At 46.8% G+C, this 22,938-nt stretch overlaps 1 protein-coding gene across 1 annotated transcript in view; it reads left to right on the top strand.

Annotated features, from left to right (window-relative positions):
- PCSK2 (proprotein convertase subtilisin/kexin type 2) overlaps positions 1–17,884 on the top strand; it is a 242,675-nt gene extending 224,791 nt beyond the window's left edge. Inside the window, exons 9-12 of the mRNA XM_025264236.3 lie at positions 2,051–2,266; positions 4,244–4,344; positions 11,390–11,617; positions 15,222–17,884. Coding sequence (XP_025120021.2) covers positions 2,051–2,266; positions 4,244–4,344; positions 11,390–11,617; positions 15,222–15,708 — 1,032 coding nt within the window. The 3' untranslated portion in view covers positions 15,709–17,884. The remainder of the gene's footprint in view (positions 1–2,050; positions 2,267–4,243; positions 4,345–11,389; positions 11,618–15,221) is intronic.
- The last annotated feature ends 5,054 nt before the right edge of the window (positions 17,885–22,938 follow it).

Raw genomic sequence — 22,938 nt, 5'->3', positions numbered from 1 at the left:
ACTGGATCTTGGGGTATTGTTTTAACAGGACAGTGTGGTGTGCCAGTAACAGACCCATCCCACAGTCAGCTCTCAGCCCTCTTATAGATGCCCCTTCCCCACTCAACTGCTCCCAGAACTAGGGTCTTCTCTTTAGTGGCCTATCTTGCCCAGAAGTCAGGGACTATTTGCTACTGATACCCAATCATTAGAAGCAAGAATATAATTATTATCACCCTCGTAAACACACACACACAAACAGCTTAGGAAAATGAAGTTTAAAATTCCTAGCAATCAAAATATTCCTGTGGGTTAAGTCTTACAGTCCAAAACAAAACTAATGTTTGCTGCTGACTCTTCAGGAACATGGTGATACTGCTCTCTGTGTATCAGGGAGCAAAGCCACATAACACACTTCCCCAAAACTCGGTAAGTAACAACCACTTAACTCTGATCATGGGTCTACAGGTCAGCTGGGTTGCTCTGCCAACCTGGGCCATCCTTGGCGAACCTCTGGTGGCCTCACTCATGCATCTGTGGTCAGCTGAAGGGTGAGCCACAGACCGCCTGGTCTAGGGTGGCCTCCCATGTGGCGTCACTGTTAGCTGTGGCAGTGAACCTGACTAGACTATCTGTCATCAGCCACACGCTAACTCAGGTTGGTTCCCATGGTCTCTGAGGGAAAGCGGACATGGGTTGGGCTCCTTGAGCCTCATGCTTAGAATCGACCCAGCACCACTGCCCACCACATCCTGTTTGCTGAAGCAAGACAGGAAGCCAATCCAGACTCAAGGGTGAGAAACAGGCCCCTCCTCTTGGTGGGCAGGGCTACAAACTCTAATATAAAGGGGTCATGAACATAGAGAAACCTGACAGGTTAGAGTCACAACCAGTCTCCCTACATCAAGGTGAGAATGCTTTTAGCATTGGTTTTCTTTTAGCAAAGGTTTCCTGTCTCACTAGCAGCCCACCTGTGGGCTGGTTCAGGGGAAGTTTCCCCAGTGGGTAGCCTCACTCACTGATGCTGATTCATGTCTGTTTCACTTTTCAAGGGCAGCATCCTTGACACTGAGCCCAAATCTGAGTCTGCTTGAGAGGGCTGCACCCTCTCGCACCCTCTCAGTTGTAAGGATGCTACGGTTCCTTCTGTGTCTTGGTTTCTGCGGGCAGTTGCCTGCTTGGATGGAGTTTTCCAGGACAGATTTACCAAGACACTGAGGACACTTCTCAGCTAGTGGCTAAATCAATCTTTGTTGATGTATCGACTCAGCCAGTCACAGGCTAATTAACTCCAAGTCCTGTTAGAAGCAATCAAAATGTCACTTCTCATTGTCAGGAGGCAGGAGACCTTGGAGGCAATTCAGACATCTCCTTTCCTCTGGCGTGTGTGCGTGCTCAGTTGCTAAGACTGTCTGACTCTTTGCCACCCTATGGACTGTAGCCCTTACAGGCTCCTCTGTCCATGGGATTCTCCAGGCAAGAATACTGGAGTGGGTTGCCATGCCCTCCAGGGGATCTTCCCAACCCAGAGATCGGTATCATATACATATATATATAAAATCTGTAAGTGTGTATTTTAATACAATATCCATATATATATGTAAACTTATGTAAAATATACATAATACCTATAAAATGGAAGCTATATATAAATATCTTTTACATCTTACATAGCTAAGTATAAATTTACAGGTACATTTGCATTTTTGCTGAATAATGCCTGAAAGAATATGTAAGAATTACATGCAGAGGGATTTGTTTTTTTCATTTTCCTTTCCATATACTTTGACTTTTTACCATGAGGATTATCAATGGTTAAAAAGCAGTCCATTTGTCAGTTTTAAGGAGATTCTTCCATTCCTTCCCACCTTGTTATTCCCAGATTAAATGTAAATTGAGATAACTTTATATTGAATCCTTCCTGCAAAGAAAAATTCTCAGGGTGCCTGTCCAGAAGGACAGTGGTTTTCAAGGACAGATAGAAACCAAGCCAGTCCTTGGGTTCAACTGCTTAAGAGGCCAGGCTGACCGCGCTGCAGCCCGCACATCCCTCTCTGTCCCCCACCCCCAGGGCCGCGGGGGCAAAGGCAGCATCTACGTGTGGGCCTCCGGCGACGGCGGCAGCTACGACGACTGCAACTGCGACGGCTACGCATCGAGCATGTGGACCATCTCCATCAACTCGGCCATCAACGACGGCAGGACCGCGCTCTACGACGAGAGCTGCTCCTCCACGCTGGCCTCCACCTTCAGTAATGGGCGCAAGCGGAACCCCGAGGCTGGCGTGGTGAGTGAGGGCCGGGGGTGCGCGAGGACATTAGTGACGTCATACGCAGACACGGTGACGTCATGGAAGGAGGGCCCGCCTTCAAAGAGTCAGCCCCTGTTCCGAGGGGAGATGCACCCCTCTTCTGGGCTGGTGATGCTTTGTTATCAAGGTCGAGGCCTCACGAAAAACAAGAGCGCCATGACCTCCTTCCCACTCATGGTCCATAGATTTTCCTGTTTATTGTTCTGGCTTACAAATAATGATGAACTCTAGTTTACCAAGATGTTGCCCCAGCATGTTGCTTATAAGGTAACTAATATTAAGAACTGTAGCATCACACCTGCACCCCATCTGAGCCAAGAACATATCCATTTATTAGTGTAATTGAGAAATGGCATCCACGGATGGACTTTTCCTGGTCCCTAGACCTCCCCCAAAGTGGGCACATGTGTGTTTTTGCAAAGGAAGAGTAGTGTGTTTCATAATATTTTAAACCGGGTCCTCAGTTGAGAAAACCAAAAGGTTAAGAATCACAGACATTTATTGCACTCTTCTGAGCAACTCTTCCTTCCTGGGCACCTAGGTTTAACAGTGAATTTTCCAAGTCCGCTAGGCATACAGCCTTTTCTCAGTCCTCCAAGCTAGGAATTTAGTGGGTGACTCAGTAGTCGGGCTGGGCTACATTCTGCCTGGTCACCACCTCCTCCAGGGTTGGGAAAAAGGAAGGAACAAGAATGCAGTCATCAGTACCAGCTAGCCCTTCAGTCCCAAGGTCCTGCCTGGGCTCCACCCGACCAGCTCTCACATGAGCTGGCAGAAGTCCCTTCCCTGCAGGAGACCCAGACCTTAGCCTGGCTCCCCCATGAGCCCCCCTAATTTCTCCCATGAGTCCGCTCAGCTCCCCTTAGTCTTGGGGAGGATGGAAAATGTGTCAGCTCCTCCCAAGTGGAAAGAGACTTCCATTTTCTCATCTTCTGAGCTGTATGGGCAGAAAGGGACGAGCAAGGGTGGCCCCAGTCTTGTTCTGCTTGTAAGCCTTCTCCCAAACACCCCCCAGAAGCTCCCCTCCCCGCCCCAAGGGCCTTCCAGTGGTATCACTCTGCCCTCAACCCCTGTCTGTGACGCTACTCCAGCTGGGGAGGAGCACTGAATTCTCTTTGAATATAGTCACCTTCCCCAGGAGATGACTTTAAACTGCCCTGATGCTTTGTCCCCCCAAATAATAGACCCACTCAAGGAGCCTACAGACAAACAAGATAAATGAGTAGTCTCATGGTTTATAAACAATCTTAATGAAAACCCTGTCTCTCACAAACATTGAAGATGAGGATTTTCTCTGTAAAACCCTTTAAAACTCAGCTGATCAACCTCCCCACTTGGGGTAATCACTGATGTAGCAGTTGTCTTGTTCACTGTGTTCCAGAATCTCTTGGTGGATTTTAGATGTAGAGAACCTAACATTTTCTCTTTAATGGCTGTCCCTCTAGGCAAACTTTAGCTGAACTTGTTTCATTTTTCCTCTTTAGGAATGCCACCCTTTTTTCCTGAAGGGAAAATAATTTGTTGATGAAGTAGCCCTGAGCTTTCTGAGCCAATCTCATTTTAACAAACCCCACCATTGCATTGAGTATGGTGGTGGTATTGGCTTGTCACTTTTCACCTATAATGTTTCCTTTTAGGGTCCAGAAAATAAATATCTCTTTATTAGAATAGCTGCAAAGTTGACTCTCTAAACAGTTGACTTGCTTGTATCTTATGGACACTGTAACTATAACTGATTGTGTTTCCCTTTTTGCATAGGCTACTAGGAAGCTCAGATAAAAATGTCTGACAAAATAAATACATGAGTGCTAAGCTTATTCTTGCCTCCATCTAAATCATCTTCAGAACAAGGCAGACTTTAAGTAAAAGAAACAGAAGATCTTCTGCTCTGTGTTGTTTTGAGTTTAAAGCAATGGGGCTTCTTTACTCATTCCTCACTCTCTTCCCCTCCAGGCAACCACAGATTTATATGGAAACTGCACCCTGAGGCATTCTGGGACATCCGCAGCTGCTCCCGAAGCAGCCGGAGTGTTCGCACTGGCTTTAGAGGCTAAGTATGTTTCCAGCTTGGGACCAAGGGCCAACTCTTCAGGGTGAACTAACACAAGTCTCCCAACCCAACACCTCCAGTGTCCACGGAGGCAAAAGTGGGTGGGAGAGTCAGTAAAAAAGTCAGGGCCAATGAACTCTGCTGGGTGTTGCTAATGATACACACACTCACACACACACACATCCCACAAAACTACAGCCCTAGAGAGCACAAGAGTCCAACACCCAGTCACACATGGGGTCACAGAGATATTTTATTTCATCTGTGGATTTCATGGCTGTTTCACTCTAATAATACTCCCAATCAGATAAGTGAAAGATCATTGCCAAGCTGCTTATCTAGCAAGGTTTTCAGAACATGTCATGGAAACAAGATGCTCTCGCTCCAAATTTGTTAACTTATATGGTGAACTCACTTTAATACTGAGACAATGTGGGCAAAGTCACACAATGTAGTCCAAGAAATGGGCTTTGCTACTACCTTCCAGCTACCGGTGAGAGACACCCACCCTCTCTGTTCTCACCATCCCACGGAGAAGCCACACATCACTGCTGCTGGACCCACCTTGGATCTGAGCACCAGCAGAGGTCCCTGCCCACCTGGTCCCCTGTCTTAGTGCAAACCAGAGACTGGCCTTTGGTTTGAGCAATGATTTGTGGCTTCAGGCAACATCCATGTGGTATAAGTGCACATGCCCACTGTGCAAGGAATTATCCGAGAACACAGAACTAGAAACTTGTAAGAAGTTGGATTCTGGCTCCTGGGGAAGGGAAGTTGAGTTCCCATCCCTGTCAGCTGTTGCTAGGCAACCAGAGCTTCTAGCGTCAATCTTCAGGCAGCCCTGCTTGACTCTCCAGCGATTCATTGCATTTTCTGACTTGCAAAGGAGGTAAGAGCTGATTCCTAGAATAGGAAAGGACTTCAAAAGATTATCTAGTCCAACCCCTATGCCTTCAAGCAGAAAAAGGCATCCTTATCCTCCTTTTACAAATTGGGCCCCAAATTGGGGATGACTTCTGTCTTTGGGCCAAGCCAAACTTTGATTCCGTTAACAAAACTCAGGTGGAAAATTTAAGAAAGAAGAAATGGACACTCTCTTCCTATTAAGTACCAAGACAAAAAAACCTTACATATTATGTGCATTTCCTAAAAATGAAACTCTTCTCAGGGCCTGTCAGGTCCTAAAGTCTGAGTTGGTCTCGCTCACTCTGATTGGGAGCAGACAAGCAGAGGGAGGCTGGTCCTGCCACAGAGTCTCACAGAGAACAGGGAATAAGGAGTTTCTTGTCTCCCCTTAAATCAAAGAGGAAAGAACTCACCTTAAAGTCTCCCTGGATTCTGACAAGCAAAAAAGTCACTTGCTCAGGCATATATGCCAACAGCTTAGCCTACTAGTCTCCTCTGTCCATGGGATTCTCCAGGCAGGAATACTGGAGTGGGTTGCCATGCCCTCCTCCTCCTCCAGGGGATCTTCCCAACCTAGGGATCAAACCCACGTCTCTTATGTCTCCTGCATTGGCAGGAGAGTTCTTTACCACTGAGCTACCTAGGAATCCTATATGCCAACAAAGTGACATCTAGATCCATCAAAGTGCTTGAGCAGGCTTCTGGAACTTTCAAAAGATTTGTGGGCTCTGCAACAATTATTCCCCATTCTTTACCACGCTTGCAGCTTTCCTTACAGAAAAGAATGCAGTCACTGCTTAGGCATACTTCATTTTGGAGCAGTGGTCATCAACTGAGCACTCTCTTGCCATAAACAGGGGGGGAAAACGATACCAGGTAGTAGGTGGTTCAAACCCATCTTGGAAGCTAGTTCTCAGATTTCTCAGAACACCAGCCACCTGGGTTGGAAACCCTGAGATTAGAGTTTGGTGCGATTCATTAAGAATGGGCTCCCAGCAGAGACCACTGGGAAAGAGAGGAAGTAGGTTAGAGATGGAAAAGGATCTGAGCAAGGATGCTTTTCCAAAGGTTCTCGCCTCAGCCTGACTCCAGGAGTTCTGGAATGTAAATCTTGCCTCAGAGTTTATTCCAAATCAAGGCAAGGGAGTGGGCTGCATAAGCCCTTCCTGGGGTGGTAAAGCCCAAGACTTTTCAGTGGGCAAAAGGGCTCCAATATTCATTGGAAGGATGAAGCTGAAGCTCCAATACTTTGGCCACCTGATATGAAGAGCTGACTCATTGAAAAATATCCTGATGCTGGAAAAGATTGAGGGCAGGAGGAGAAGGGGTCACCAGAGAATGAGATGGTTGGATGGAATCACAGACTCAATGGACAAGAGTTTGAGCAAACTCCCAGTGATGGTGAAGGATAGGGAAGCTTGACGTGCTGCAGTCCATGGAGTTGCAAAGAGTCAGAAACTGCTGAGCAATTGAACAACAACAAAGCCAGGAGTTAAAACCTCTGATCAGCATGAAATAGCCCCGGGAGAGAGCCCAGAGGAAGGAGGCCAGAAGGCTCTCTTTGTGAACACTTCCTGCAGCTCACCTCTCTTTGTGTTCAGACGAGGCTTGTGGGAGTCCTTGGGGACATATGTGGCAGCAGTCAGGGCTGTTTCCCACTCGGAGGGCCAACGGGAAAGCTTTTCCAAAACAACCTGAATGCAGTAAACAAATTATCCTGTCTAAAACATCTGCCCATCAGGACCATGAAAGAGGGAGAAGGACCATCTCTGTGGCTCCAGGGGACAAAGGGAACCCAGTCCTCTGTCCTGACCAGTCATCACCTTGTTGTTTAATCTCATAAAATGCTTTTCTGCCAAATGCTTGAAAATACCTTCTTGATTCCCCAGAGATCATTGCTCACATTTCCCAGGGAGTCCAATATTAGTTTTGCAGGATATCTCTAGTGGGGGTTAGGTGGCACTATTGGTAAAGAACCCGCCTGCCAATGCAGGAGATGTAAGAGATGCAGGTTCGATCCCGGGGTCAGGAAGATCCCCTGGAGAAGGAAACAGCAACCCAATCCAGTATTCTTGCCTGGAGAATCCCTTGGATAGAGGAGTCGAGGGCTGCAGTCTACAGGGTCGCAAAGAGTTGGACAAAACTGAAGTGACTTAGCACACACACACACAGCTATCTTCCCATATGTGGGGTTCTCTCCATGACTCCAGACTTACTGTGGGGTTCTGAGGGGATCATAAAGAGGCAAACTTATGGCCCAGGAGAACCATCCATAGTAAAGCAGCCCACATTCTGGGCTAGAGCAGTGTTTCCGAAAGTGACCTTCCAAGGAATGATTTTGTCATGTAAGCCCCATCAAAGTATAATAGACACAGAGACAAGTGCACACATGTTAGGGAAAGCTCAAAGACTTCTTATAAAGTTAACACATCCATGTAGTATTGGTGTTAGTCACTCAGACGTGTCCGACTCTTTGAGACCCAATGGACTGTAGCCCACCAGGCTCCTCTGTCCACGGGATTCTCCAGGCAAGAACACTGGAGTGGGTAGCCATTTCCTTCTCCAGGGAATCTTCTCTACCCAGGGATCAAACCCATATCTCCTGCATTGCAGGTGGATTCTTTACCATCTGAGCCACCAGGGAAGCCTTACACATCCACGTAAGCAGCACCCAAATCAGGAAACAGACAATCACCTAAGTATCAGTATGAGCATTTTGGTTCAACATTATGTCTGAGAGATTCCTCCATACTGCTGTTAAATATTACTTCCTTCCAGTCCCACACATCTTAATTCCTTCTCTGGGTGATGTTTCTGAAGATCAGCTCAAGCGCCTCTGCCTTCATATCTGTTCCTCAGATAAAGTTCTGATGTTCTAACATGTGGTTCTCTCCTGCCTCAGTCCCTGGCTCTCCCTCCCTGAAACTCAGGGCTCCTGACCTCCTGTGCTTTTTAAAGTTTGTCACCTGAGTAATGCTTGCCACCTCTGGATCCTTCAAGCCTTTGGCAGATGTATGGACAGGTCCATGGAAGCAACAATTCTGGGTCCTGTCTGACGTCATCGTTGTGTTCATGCTGTCCACACGTGCAGCTGAGGCTGTGAACCACCATCTCAGACCCATGTTCTCAAACCCCGTGCACAGAAGCATCACCTGGACACTGTCCTAAGTGTGCATCCTCAGGCCCGCAGCCTCCAGGAGGTCCGATGCCGGAGACCTGAGGTTGAGACCAGGAATCCATGTTTGTCACAGGTTCCCACATGGTTCCAGAGCTGGTCCACATTCTGTGAGATGCTCTCCTTGGGATAACTCCGGGACCCCATTGTTGGCTCCCTCGGCATGACAGGGAGGGAGCTCAGCTCCCCCCTCTTTAAATATTGAGCTGTCTGTCTGTCCGCCCCCCAGACTATAGCTCTGAGACCTTTCCACAGCCTGCTCATAACTAGTGCAGAGCCTGGACATGATACACACTCAATAGATGCTCATAGAATCACTTCACTGTGCCAGTGCTTTTCCGTAGGTCTGTCTTACTTTTCCAACTCTTATATAAACTATTTAAAAGCGTGACCTATTCCTTGCCTATAACACTGAACACAGTGACTTCCATACTGCAGATATTCTGTACGTTTATTTTGTATTAGTTAATAGGTGTCAGCTACAACCCTTGAGCTGCCGTAGTAGGATTAAAGCTTGAAGCAGGTTGTGAGATCCCTGTTTTACACAATGGGGCTTCCCTGGTGGCTCAGACAGTAAATAATCTGCCTGCAATGCAGGAGACCCAGGTTTGATCCCTGGGTCAGGAAGATGCCCCTGAAGAAGGGAATACCAGTCCATTCCAGTATTCTTGCCTGGAGAATTCCATGGACAGAGGAGCCTGGCAAGCTACAGTCCATGGGGTCCCAAAGAGTCGGACACAACTAAACTACTAACACTAACACACTGTCTTCTGTCAGGCCTTCCAGGTGGTGCTAGTGATAAAGAACCCGCCTGCCAATGCAGGAAACATAAGAGACGTGAGTTTGATCCCTGGGTTGGGTAGATCCCCTGGAGAAGGGCATGGCAACCCACTCCAGTATTCTTGCCTGGAGAATCCCATGGAGAGGAGCCTGGGGTCACGAAGAGTCAGACACGACTGAAGCAACTTAGCATATATGCACATCTTCTGTCAATTCAGAAGTTGCTCAGAATGTAAAAATAGGAGGGACTCTGTTACTTTTCAGGCATAAGCAAATGGTTGTTCAACCGGTGTCACAAATTCTGACACTGGAGTATGGGCCTTGCTCTGATTTAGTTTAGAAATGAGAACATCCTTGTTCTAACACATTCTTTCTCATGTAAAGGTGAGAGCTACTCCACCTGCCAGCCAGCCCTCTGCTTACCCTGAAGTTAGCGGTTTATCAACACGTTTGGGTTATCAACACTTTTTGGGTTTATCAACACTTTTGGGTTAAATGAATTCAGAATCCTGTTCCACCAAACCACTGAGCTTTCAGCCACAATCAACGTCAGGAAATTTCACATTGTTCACCTAGTCCACGTGTCCAGGGGACCATATGTCCAAAATAAATATGTTCTTAAATTTCTCAAATAAGCATTGACTTCCCTTGAAACTTTCTCCTTAAAACCTGAAAGTCTACATTTCAAGAGTGTATGAATCACAAGTGTCTTCTGACTCTGATTCAAAGCTTTGAACCAGTGAAACCTGCCCATGATGAGATTTTATCAAATGAGTGATGTTCTTTGAATCATTTGATTCTGAGAACTGTAGTACAAGGTTTTCCCAACATTGTTGACCATGACTCTTAGTGAGAAATACATTTGCATTCCAACCCAACACATAACACACACACACACACACTTTCCCCATATTACAGTCACACTGTCATTCTCTTTTGTTCTCTTCCACTCGTGACAGCTTCATTTATAAAGAACCTGGTTCTCAACCTCAGCTGTCTCCTGGAATGACCCAAGAAGTGTTAACAATTTCCCAAGCCTGGGTCCCCCTCCCAGAAATTCTGATTTACTTAGTCTAAGATGTGGCTGGAGCGGTTTGGTCTTAAATGTCCCACAAATGATTTTACTGCGCAACCCAGATACACAGCCCATGCAGTCAGTCTACCTTCTGGCCCACAAACGGGTCATGGCTGACATTTTGCAAAACACAGACAGTAATAGTAGACACTAATTTCCAAAGACACTTCTGCAAGCCAACTTGTTTATTTGCTGAATGACGAGTGTGCCGAGGAGGGCCATCCTAGGCCTTGGGGAGACAGATATTGTGGCTGTTGTCTCTGCTCTTGAAGAACTGGCAGCCCATGTTCCCAAATGGAATGCTTGCAAGTAGCCAACACTCAGGTCCAAAAACAAAGCTCAGCTAGCACCCAGAAGCCCCTTGTGTCCCTTCCAAACACCACCTGTGCAAGACCCACCATTAACCTGACTTCCGACAGCACACATTCGTTGTGCCTGTTTCTCTTCTTTAGGTGACTGTAATCGTATAGTTCTCCTCTGTGTCTGACTTCTTTGGGTCAGCATTCTCTTCATCCCCGTTATTCTGAGTAGCTATAGTTCATTCTCACTGCAGTGCAGTGTTCCATGTCCAATAAATACGTCTCATTTGGCTTATTCACTTTACTGTGGATGGGTATTTGGGGGCTTCATAGTTTGGGCTTATGGACATTTCCAGTACATGTATGTCTGGTGAATATATACACACGTTTCTGTTGGCTACACACCTAGAGATGGAACTTCTGGGCCACAGCTTAAGCATGTGGGCAACATTAAAAGATAGAGTCAAATTGTTTTCCAAAGTATTTGCAATAATTTATGCTCTCATCTGCAAAATACTCAGTTGTCCCTCATCTTTGTCAGCACTTGGTACTTTTTCATTTTAGCCATCCCAGTGTGTGTCCGCTTTTGCATTTGAAATATATTTAATTAGGAAAGGCAAGACTTTTAATTGATGTACAGCTATACCTATATTATAAATAATGCATGGATAATCCTCCCTTGACTTGGGGGTTCATAGATGTTCCAAAATCTTACTGGAGGTCTACGTGCTATCTTAGTCATTGTGTCTCTTTTTCCTTCTCTTCACCCCTGTCCCATGCCCTTGTCCTTGAATTCCCTGCCTCTGGTCCACAGCCTGGGTCTGACCTGGAGAGACATGCAGCATCTGACTGTGCTCACCTCCAAGCGGAACCAGCTTCACGACGAGGTCCATCAGTGGCGGAGGAATGGGGTCGGCCTGGAGTTTAATCACCTCTTTGGCTATGGAGTCCTAGACGCAGGTGCCATGGTGAAGATGGCCAAGGACTGGAAGACGGTGCCCGAGAGGTTCCACTGCGTGGGTGGCTCCGTGCAGAACCCAGAGTAAGTTGGGGCAGCAAACTCTGCCATTACTCGTGGAAAATACCCTAGAGACGCTGCCACCATGCTGGCGACCGTATCAGATGCCCTCTTCTGTCCTCCCGAGATGCACTGGGTTTGATTCAGGGACAGCCAGCTTCCAGGCAGAGCTGTAGCATTGGGCAGTTTCAGAGTATCCAGTCTCCAGAGTCCTAGGGCCTGGAACTTCCATTCCTTATTGCCAAGAGGGAGAGATTTACAAAGAGGGACTTTGCTAAGGGGAAGCCCTTCAGCATCTGTGCCTTTGTAGGCTCTGGGCCACAGCAGGTGGGGGCCGTGGGCAGTGTGACGAGAGCAGGATGTAGTCAGCTGCGTCTTGGCTTACTTTCCCAATTAGCAGAAAGGTGGTACAACCGCAGTATTGAGGAGAATGAGCACTGGGGCGCCACTTAGTCATGGTTTGTGTTGACATCAGACCTTGTTCTCCACGATGGTCCCGGACAGGAAGACTGGGTTTCTGTTGATCCTCATGCTCTGTGCTTTTCGGGGGAGGGGGGTGGGAAATGGAGAGCGTATGCCAGGATGAATGATGGTCTCCCTCCCAGGTCCAAGTGCACTGAGCACTCTGTCCTAATTCAGATACTTTCTGGAATTTGGAGCCAGAGGCAACACTGGAAATAGGCCATCTGATGCCCTCATGTTAGTTAAGGAATCTGAGGCCCTAAAGTGTGACCATCCCAGAGACTCACAACCAGCTGGGAGCTTACCCAGTGTTAGCAGCATTATATATTTTTTTTAATCTGGAAAAGTCTTTTATTATGTTTCAGCTGTTCAGGTTAAATTCATCTCACTATATATATAGATGTTCTTGCCTATATGTTTCTTACAGGGTTTTATACAAATTCATCAAGAATTTACCTTTCCCAAGTGATCTGTTGAGACAGTTTTATTCTCAGCAAAATACACATGTACACATATACTATGACAGCAATTTTAAACTTTAAAATATATAGAAATTTCTTAGGGAAAAAAAAAAGGGGACTTCTCTGGTCATCCAGTGGTTAGAACTTGGCGCTTCTGCTGCAGGGAACCCAGTTTTGATCCCTGGTTGGAGAACTAAGATCCCACAAGCCACACAGTGTGCCCAAATAATAGAAAAAGAAAGTATATAGAAATGTGTTGGTTTGTGTGGTAAAATACATCTCTCAAGGCCCCGCTCCTCAGAGGTTCTGATTTCTGAGATTTTGGATAAGGTCCAGAAGACTGAATTTTGTGGGTGGTCTCAGAAGCATTATTTTAATGAAAGGAAACTTGAGAGCTCTTTTTTATAAAATTTATTTAATTGGAGAATATATCCTGTACAATGTTGTGTGGGTTTCTGCCATACAACAAGGCAAGTCAGTCATGAAAAGTGAAAGTGTTAGTCGCTCAGTCATGTCAGACTCTTTGAGACCCCATGGACTATAGGCCGCCAGGCTCCTCTGTCCGTGGGGATTCTCCAGGCAAGAATACTGGAGTGGGTTGCCATTCCCTTCACCAAAGAATCAAACCCACATTTCCTGCACTGCAGGCAGGTTCTTTACCATCTGAGCCACCAGGGAAGCCCCAAGTCAGTCATAACTATATGTGTATATCCCCTCCCTTGAGAGCACTTTCAGCATGAACTCAGTTGGGTTTCCCGAGGACAGGAGCCTAGCCTGTCCCATTTGCTGGTGTGTCCTCAGGGCCTAGAACAGCACCTGGAATTTAGCAGTCATGGGATCAATATTTGTGGAATGAATGACTATTCAGCCAGCTTCACCTGGGCACAAGGAAGGCATCTAAACAGTGGTGATAGGCTATAGGGCGGTCACACCAGCCAGGGAAATTTGGGGTGGGGGAGGTCAGGCCTTGTTGGAAGGGCTCTGGTCTCCTGGGTCCCTCTGCCCCCTCACCCCCCCCCACACCTGAACTTGATCTCAGGTGCTGATGAGCAAGGTCTGGGGCAGATGCCATGCTGGAAGAACTCAGGCTGGGCAGCGAGGTTCCAGGGGCAGCACCCAGGCCAGCTGGGCCTCTGGCAGAAGCAGCCCTCACTGTCAGGAATCAAGCTTCTATGGGGCCAGCCGCAGGGCTCCATGACCCCCCGGCAGCGGCCAAGTCTATGCCGGGCTGCGTGGAAACGGGCTGGGAGCCGCTGAGTGGCGACTGTAGGGTTTATGAGTCTCCTCAGCGCTCATCTTCCCAGAGAAGCGGTCAACTCGAAAAGCAATTTTCTAAAGAGACTTTATCAGGAGCATCCATGAAGGATGCTTGACTGAAATAAAAGGGAAAAATAGAACTGGCTGTGAGGCACCTGCGCTGGACCATCCAAGTCAGTGAGCAGAGGCAGCCTGGCCCACCACCCCCCGCTCCCAACAGCGTGTTCCCCGAGCATCCTGTCTGGCTCAGCCCCCACCCTCCCCTGCCCACTCAGCTTCTTGAGCAAAATGTTAGTTGCTCAGTGGTGTTGGACTGTTTGCAACCCCATGGACTGTAGCTCACCAGGTTCCTCTGTCCATGGGGATTCTCCAGACAAGAATGCTGGAGTGGGTTGCCATTCCCTTTTCCAAAGGATCTTTCCCACCCAGGGATTGAACCCGGGTCTCCCGCATTGCAGGCAGATTCTTTATTATCTGAGCCACCAGGGAAACCCCTGAAGGTCATGACAAACTCTGAATTTTAAGTGAATTTGGAAATCAACGTTAACACTTGACCTGAATAGCAGAAGCAGCTCAATAGAGAGTGGAGGGTATGCTCAACCGCATACCGGTCAGGTGTGGCCGTGACCAGTCACTTCTGAGCTGCAGTCACATTGTTATGCTAGTCATAGCAATCACTTTAGCAATAATTTCTCTTTATCAAAGTACTTAGTGCTGTAAAAGAAAGAGTTCTGAGCTCCCGTCTCACTCTCAGTTGCCCTGGTGGGACTTAGGTGCTGACAGTTGTTTTTGTTTTGGTTTTCTTTGAGAGATGATCTCAGGAGACACAGGTGAGGAGGAGAGGATGTAGACAGGGAAAGAGAGCAACCCAGTAGAGAAGACACTGAGGATGCACTGACTGGCACCTCGCTGCCCTGGGCAACTAGGCTCAACCCCACTGGGGACACTGAGTTGTCCCCACCAGCAGTGAGGAAAGCAGGCTATATTGACTTACCTCCTCCTGTCAATCATTGGTTAGGGTTTTCCCTTCTGGATCAAATCCCTGACATTTTGCCATCAGAGTCCACAGGGGCCTAGGCTGCAAGAGAACCCAGCAGAGACCTGGGAGAAGTGGGAAGGGGATCAACTGCATTGGCTGCATCCCACATCCAAACAGATCAGAGACTGCAGGTGACTTTCTCAGGGTCACACAGCTGGTATAATAATTAACCCCAGAGTCCCTGCTCTCCCCACTCCCCAGAGGGGCCTTCAAAACCCCTAGGAATCCCCAATCAGTCCAGTGATCAAGACTCCAGCTTCCAATGCAGGGGGCGTGGGTTCAATCCTTGGTGGGGGAACTAAGGTCCCACATGCCCCAGGATGCAGCCAAAATTTCTTTTAAAAACAACAAAAAACCCTGGGATAGTGTCCCCACCCCTCACTGTGTCTCCTCGCTACTCTGCCCTCAGGAAAATTCCGACCACTGGCAAGCTGGTGCTGACGCTCACGACCGATGCATGCGAGGGGAAGGAAAACTTCGTCCGCTACCTGGAGCATGTCCAAGCGGTTGTCACGGTCAACGCAACCAGGAGAGGGGACCTGAACATCAACATGACGTCCCCCATGGGTACCAAGTCCATCCTGCTGAGCCGGCGCCCCCGGGACGACGATGCCAAGGTGGGCTTCGACAAGTGGCCTTTCATGACCACCCATACTTGGGGGGAGGACGCCAGGGGCACCTGGACCCTGGAGCTGGGCTTCGTGGGGAGCGCACCCCAGAAGGGGGTGCTGAAGGAGTGGACGCTGATGCTGCACGGCACGCAGAGTGCCCCCTACATTGACCAGGTGGTGCGGGATTACCAGTCCAAGCTGGCCATGTCCAAGAAGGAGGAGCTGGAGGAAGAGCTGGACGAGGCCGTGCAGAGAAGCCTGAAGAGCATTCTTGGCAAGGACTAGCACCTGGCCCCCCTCCCCCATCCCCGCCGCACCCTCCAGGCACCTAGCAGTGACCCTCCCCCTACACCAGCGACGCCCACGTCTAGATCTGAAGCTTCGCTCACTGTCAGTGATTCTTTTCATTCCCATGGAAGCAACCTTTTCTATTCTGTGCCCCAAATACAATGCTCCCACCCATACCTCTGTCCTGTTTGTGACTTCAAGGTCTTCATTTCTATCCTTCAGATAGGTGATATCGTGCCAACCAACCCAGGACAGCTCTCCCCCTCCATTTCTTTCATAGAAGAGAAGAGAAAGCATTTAAATAAGCCAGCCCTGGGGACTCCAAGGACGTTTTATTCAAGATCTCAAGGGAGGACCCATTATGTAAAAGGAGGAGCCAGGTTTATGAGAGGTGAGCTCTGAGTCTCTTAAAGCCCAGATGCTGTAAATCCTTTGGGGAAAGATATATTGACTTTTAGCAAGATTTTCCAGGGATGTAAATGAAGGTGGCGCGAATCGAAAGGTCCCCTAGTTACCAGATGGGGAAGATAGAGTCCAAAAGCATGAACGCGGGAAATCTTACCACCACGGTCAGCACTGTAGCTTGTCTGGCTCGCCAGTGTAATAGGCATGAGACCTCAGAGGCCTGGCTGCCTCTTCATCAGCCTCTGCTCTGAGTTATGGTAAACTCTGGGAGATGCCCCCTTCACTCTCCGTGTGCCTAGTCTTTCTCCAGCCCCAGTTTTCTGGGGCTCCTCACATAGTTATGCCAAAAAAAAAAAAAAGGAAGGCAGGATGGAGACACATCTAGGAAAGAGTAGCTTAGTAGTTCTTAGCACAGGGATGTTCCTTTCCGTCGCTGCTCTGGGGCTTCTTAATCTGATGAAGGGGAGAGAAGGTGAGCATTTTCTAGAGCTTTCCACACACGGTTGGAGGGAAACAGCTTCTACAGTTGATGAGTTGGGGAAATGGCCTCTGTTCTGGAAGAGGTGTGTGAAGGCAAGGGGTCAGGTTTGGAGAGGTGGGCAGCCACTTCACAGGAACCCCCATTTGGATGGAGCTCCTTCCCACTGAAGGGGGAAAAGCCAGCTCATCTCCCCGTAACTTGAGACCCGAAGGAGGCAGAAACCCTTCGCACAGAAACCACTACAGTCAGCTGCAGCTGTGGCAGCCAAGCAGCCCAGGAGGGGCTTTAATCTGCAACCCAAAGGCAACACGCCCCCTTCCCCAGTCACCCCAGAGACAGCATCTCGTCACCAAGTAGAAAGGCTTTCCGAGAGGCTGTCACTTTGTTCTCCTACCCAAGGAAGAGCTCACCAGTGCCCCCCCCCAACCCCCCAGAACTGATGTGTTGGTTTGATTTGATTCCCAAGAACTGATCCACCCCTTCTGGCTACATTTCTCCCTTTCCGTGGGAGCAGCCTGGAGTTCCTCATCTCTAAGTTGGCAACACAGAGCAGGAGGGCCCTTCCTTGAAGGTGGGAAAGCCTGGAAAACCCATGTTCTTTCTCTTTTCTCCCATGTTGGCATGGATTTCTACCTTCTCTAACACCATATGATCTTCTCTATAGAATGCTTTATGATGTAATAATATTTATGATTTTTAAAAGAAATTTATTACATGTTGCAAAGGTCTTTTTAAACCAGTTTAGACTTAAAGCAAAAATAAATGGAAATCATCAAAATTTCATTTCTCATTAACAGTCTGAAAATAAACCAAAGGACATTAAGTGTGCATGTATGTTTAACTGCACACATAAATATATATACATATGTAGACTAATACACGTGTGTATATATGTGTATATATCTTTATATACACTTGTATAACTGTATATACACACATATACCTAAAATGTGTGTATGTGTATTTACTGAAGAAACAGATACCACATTCATTTCTAAAAGCATATTCAGAGGATATCAAAATGATTCTGGCTGAAGAAAAAGGCCAGTGGAAATTCAGGTGAAATGTTCATGAATTCCCATTACTTCACCTCTGTAATTTTGCACCTTTCTGTATAAACTTTAAGTATCTTATATAGCAGCACAGATACAAAATAGTTGTCCATATTTTCACAGTTGTGGTGTAATTTATGAAATTAGAGAGTAACTTATCAGCTTCTTAATAGAAATGGCAAGTTTTGATATGAGTATACAGTACATAAAATATATATAGTGCTATTTAAAAATATTTGGTCTCTATTTCATTTTTTGCATCAGTATTAACACTAAAATATGTTCAGCTAGTGAGGTTTTTATGATATCCTGATTCTAATGCAAGAGATAGTTATTTATAGTCATTTATTTTAAAAAAAGAAAATAAGTGAATAATAATCACGTTAACATTGTTATTCCCTGTGACAACATTTTATAAGTAAATTTAAAAATACATGATGTAAATTAGGAGATTCAACAATAAAACATTACCTTCCAGAAATTATGTGGGATGTGATATGTATTACATAAAAACACTTCCATCCATTCTGGGAGAGAAAATTAAAAGTTGCCAGAGAAAGAGCTAGAAAGCTTGCTTTCATAAATATGCATGAAAGATTTAAAATTAGCAAATAAATCATACACAAATTATGATCTACAGCAGCATTTTTTAGACTCAGGTTATACCACATTGGCAGTTGTCATATAAATTTAGGAAGTTAAAATCAGCATTTTGGAGTAGAATAGGATAGCATAACAACAGATCATGCATATTAATGACAACAATTGTTTCCTGACTTTTTTTTTTTTCCAGAAGTGTGTGTGTGTGTGTGTGTGTGTCTGAGTGTATTTGTAATACATTTCTTATTGGAGTCATGGCCAAAGAGCTTTCAGAACGCTCTTCTAGAATACATTCACCAAGCTAGACCAGTTCTACTGTAGTACAACAGCCCCCAGATCTCAGAGGTTTCACACAACAAAGGTGTGTTTATCATTTACACAAATTTCATGGAGGATCTGGGTAACTCCCCAAGACCATTTGCCATGCAGTGGCTCAGAGATTCAGGCTGCTCCAACCTTCACCCTTAGGTTTGTCATAACAGCACAAGGCTGTGACGGTCAGTAGGCGAGAGAAAGAATCCATGAAGACTCACACCCTCTTCTGCGTTCAGTACGAAGGAGACACACAAGTCATTTGACATAGTGTGCGCTCACCAGTCCTGGTCAATGACGCTGCTACACAGGAAGCAACCGAGAGATTACAGGACAACTAGTAGAATCCTCGGTGAGCACCGGGGTCTCTACCACAGAGAGGACTTGATAATCCCTTAAAACATATTCTTACATATTGATTTACATGGCAACCTGTTCATGAAAAGTCTCTCAAACTGGCTCCACCCATGTGACCACACACCATTCTAGCAAATCTGGAGAGTTATTCATAAAAATACAAATATCTTACATTTATCATATTTGTTGTAAAAACAATTTTCAGTTTTGTCCTGTGATCCACTACTTACAAAACCCAACTAGTAAAATCTTAAAAAAGCCTGTGGCTGAAAACACATACTGAAAGGCATAAGATCCAATCTGATCTTATGACGGACTGAATGCTGCTTTTCAACACTTAGGTCCAAAGAATGATTTCCCAAAGATAAAATTTAAAAACTGGTTGTTCCTGGGACTACCCTGGTGGTTCAGTGGTTAAGGCTTCACCTTCCAGTGCAGGGGTTGAAGGTTCGATCCCCTGGTTGGAGAGCTAAGACCCCACATGACTCAGGGCCAAAAAACCAAAACATACAATAGAAGTGACATTGTAACAAATTCAGTAAAGACTTTAAAAATAGTCACATCAAAAAATATTTTTTAAAAAACTGATAATTCTTACAGACTCACTACCATGCATCATTGTTGTCGTCCCTTATAAATTACGAAGAGCGGTTTTCATGAGAGCGATGCCTTCATGGGTTGGCATCACCTGAGAACCACACGTTACAAAACCTTTAGGAAACGCAGCCAAGCATTTCCTATTTAGAGAGAAAAGTGCATTAGGAGGATTGGTGAGCTCATAGCCAGAGTAAGTTTTTGGATGCCAAGAGTCTAATTTGATAGAAATTTCTAGAACTCAGGATGCCAAGATTAGAGACACTGGCTGTAGGAGAGGACAAGGGGATTGAAAAACACTGGGAGTTTGCCGTAAACACAAGCACAGGCTGGGTCTTGGGCCAGCGAAGGTGATTTGATTGTAGCTGCCATGTGGTCTTCTGTCAAAGAAGGACCGAGTTGCAGAGGGGCGGCAGGGGCATGGTGGGCATGCAGCACGTGGGAGCTTAGGAAATGCAGAGTCATGATGGAAGCTGGGGACAGTATCTGAGTGCTCAGTGTAGGGGAACACAGAGGCCAGTATCAAGGGGGATTCTAGCCTCTGAAGAGCTGACGTCAGTTGAGGACCGGGCATGGAGAGGCCCGCCCCAGGTGAGCTCTTGGAAACCCCTCCACCCCCTCCACCTGCCAACGGTGAGTCCAAGCCCATGCACAGCCTCCCAACACCTTATTCGGCTTCCCAAGGATACTGGCAGCGGGAGAGAGGGTGACCTGCACCTGGATGTCTAGGAAAGAGGCTTCTTCTTCGTTTTATAAATTAATCAACTCCTACTTGAATTGGTCCACTAGTCTCTTGGGCATTTCATTGCCAAGAGGCCCTTTCCTTGGGTTCAAGCACCTCTCTGTTGAATTTGGTTTTGAGCTTATAAGGGGCCAGGAATAAAAATCTGACCTGAAGTAAATTTCCCAAGCCAGCCCGCCAGCTTCATTTTTCTTCTAGAACTTAGAAGACATGCACTGTCAATCTGGGGATAGAATAAACAAACTGACGATGGAGAAATGCACTCGGCCCCAGAGATGATGACTCTAATATTCAGTCCTGGGCGGTTTGGGATGGGATGCGGTGATTAGAAATCTCAGCTCACAGGGTTTTAGATGCCCAAACAGCCAAATGAGACTGGGAATTCCTTAGTTCTAAAGTGAACTGTTACCAGTTCCCACCTGGATGGCTTCAGGCCACCCCACCTTCACCATCCCAGCATGGCGGTCTCATGTCATAGTGCCCTGAAAGATGTCCTGGTTCACCCAAGAGGACAGCCATGGGCTACTCCAAGCTGGATGGAAGACAGAGACTGCAACTTATCTTTTTTTTTTTTTAATTTTATTTTATTTTTAAACTTTACAAATTGTATTAGTTTTGCCAAATATCAAAATGAATCCGCCACAGTGCAACTTATCTTTTTCTCTTTTGACCCTATGTCCTGGAACTGGCCACAGGTGACAGATAAGCTGCCAGGTAACTCCCTGTCACAAGCACGCTAGCATGCAGGTGAAGGTGAGTTATTGACTAAGGATGCATCTCCTGATAGAATATACATCTCCACTCAAAACCCCATTTATTTGAGTAAAACATAGGTCAGCATGGCTTCTCTGTGGCATTTATTTGCTTTCATCCAAGCACAAGGGATCAGAGTCAAGCATTTGCAGTAATTGTGGTACTTAAATGATGCTCTTCATCATCAATGTGCCAAGTGCCATACAAGTTTTGAGGTGACTTTACTCACCACTAATGGTCCAACTACAAGTCCAGGATATAGTACTTTAGGATAAATTTGATCATAATGGTTACTTGGAGATTCTTTCTTACAATAAAGCTTCAAGTCAAGGAGAGACTTCAGTGGAATTTTCCAATATGAAAAAGAAAAGGAAAAAACCAGCAGCCATGCCAGGTAAGCAATATCTTCTGATGCAAGTTGGATTTTGTATGAGACCTTGTTGGTGCGTGTGCCCTACAGCAGGGATCAGCAAACCTGGTATATAAATGTAAATATTCTTGATTTGTAAATACAGTTTTATTGGAACCCATCACATATATTTGCTTTTGTGTTGTCTGTGGCTGTTTTGAGGCTAACATGGCAGAGTTGAGTAGTTATTAATACAAAAGAGCCCAAACAGCCTATAATCTGGCAGAATAAAAGTTTTCCAACCTTTACCCTGTATCTCTCTCCCTGGACAGCCCCATAGGTCACCATACACACCAAGCATGCTCTCTCTGTTGGGGGTGTCCTCTGGCTGCAGAGGTGCACAGGACCTCACGTGCAACAGGCAGAAAAGCCAGGGAATCAGTGCCCCAGAGCCATGCTCACCTGGAGAAGGAGGGGGAGCTGATCCACAGACACCCCAGCTTCCTCACCTCCTGTAGGGATGACTGATGATGCTCTACCTGGCCTCTTCCCTGCAAGTGGAACACAAAGCAATAGCCTGAAGTTAGTGCAGCCTGAAACACCACCGGTGATATTAACAGACAGAACTGAGTATAAGGCACTATTTGTTGTTATTTAGTTGCTAAGTCATGTCTGACTCTGCAATCCCATGGACTGTAGCCCACCAGGCTTCTCAGTCCATGAGATTTCTCAGGCAAGAATACTGGACTGGGTAGCCTTTTCCTTCTCCAAAAGCACTATAAACAGAGCATAAAGAAGCATTATCTTCTTAATTAGAAAAGCAGAAGAGACCACTAATGCACCACATGGACAAAGCACCTGCATCGAACAAGCAGGCTTGCCGGACACCACCACCCCTGCCCAGAGGTGGAGCGTGAGCACCCCTGGCAGGATGCTCTGGAAGACCCAGGTCTCTGAGGAGACTGTAATGAGGCCGCTTCTGCAGATGTTGGAAAGACGGAACTGGCTTCAGCTGTTGCTCAGGGAAGGAAGTGCCACGACCAGGATGAAGTAGCAAACGAGGACCACAGTCTCTCTCTCTTCCTGCCTTCCCTCTCCCCGACCAGGGGGATGATAGCATATCAGGGATAAGACCACAGCTTCACAGCCCTGGCACCCACTGGAGCATAGACAGGCTGGCTTGGAGCTAAGAGCCTGGGCTTTCTAATAGCATGCCCAGGCCCTGTGATCACCACTCTACAAACCACCAGCACCTGAGATCTTGTTTAGGGTCTGCTCTGGGGGCAATCCCACCTAACTGAAACCTCCATGAATCTCCACCTTGATACCAAGCCTCCTTCACTGGAGGTTTTCTTGTGGATCTCTGGGGTTGCAAGAACAGAAACCAACTCTGATTCATAAAGACAGGGAAGCTGCATATCCAAAACAGGCAGTGTAGCACTCAGAACTGAAGGGAAGCCTAAAGAGCCAGCCTGAACCAGCCTGGAAAGGGACAGAGTCTGTAGCGAGCCCCGGGACCAGAAGGCACAGTGGGGACCATGGGGACCACATCAGGACTCCCCAATCACAGGGTGGCTCCTGC

The sequence above is a fragment of the Bubalus bubalis genome, chromosome 14 (assembly GCF_019923935.1).
Source record: "Bubalus bubalis isolate 160015118507 breed Murrah chromosome 14, NDDB_SH_1, whole genome shotgun sequence".
In the NCBI taxonomy this organism is placed as follows: Eukaryota; Metazoa; Chordata; class Mammalia; order Artiodactyla; family Bovidae; genus Bubalus; species Bubalus bubalis.
The sequence above is the reverse complement of the archived record's forward strand: the minus strand, read 5'-3'. Positions and strand labels throughout refer to the sequence as shown.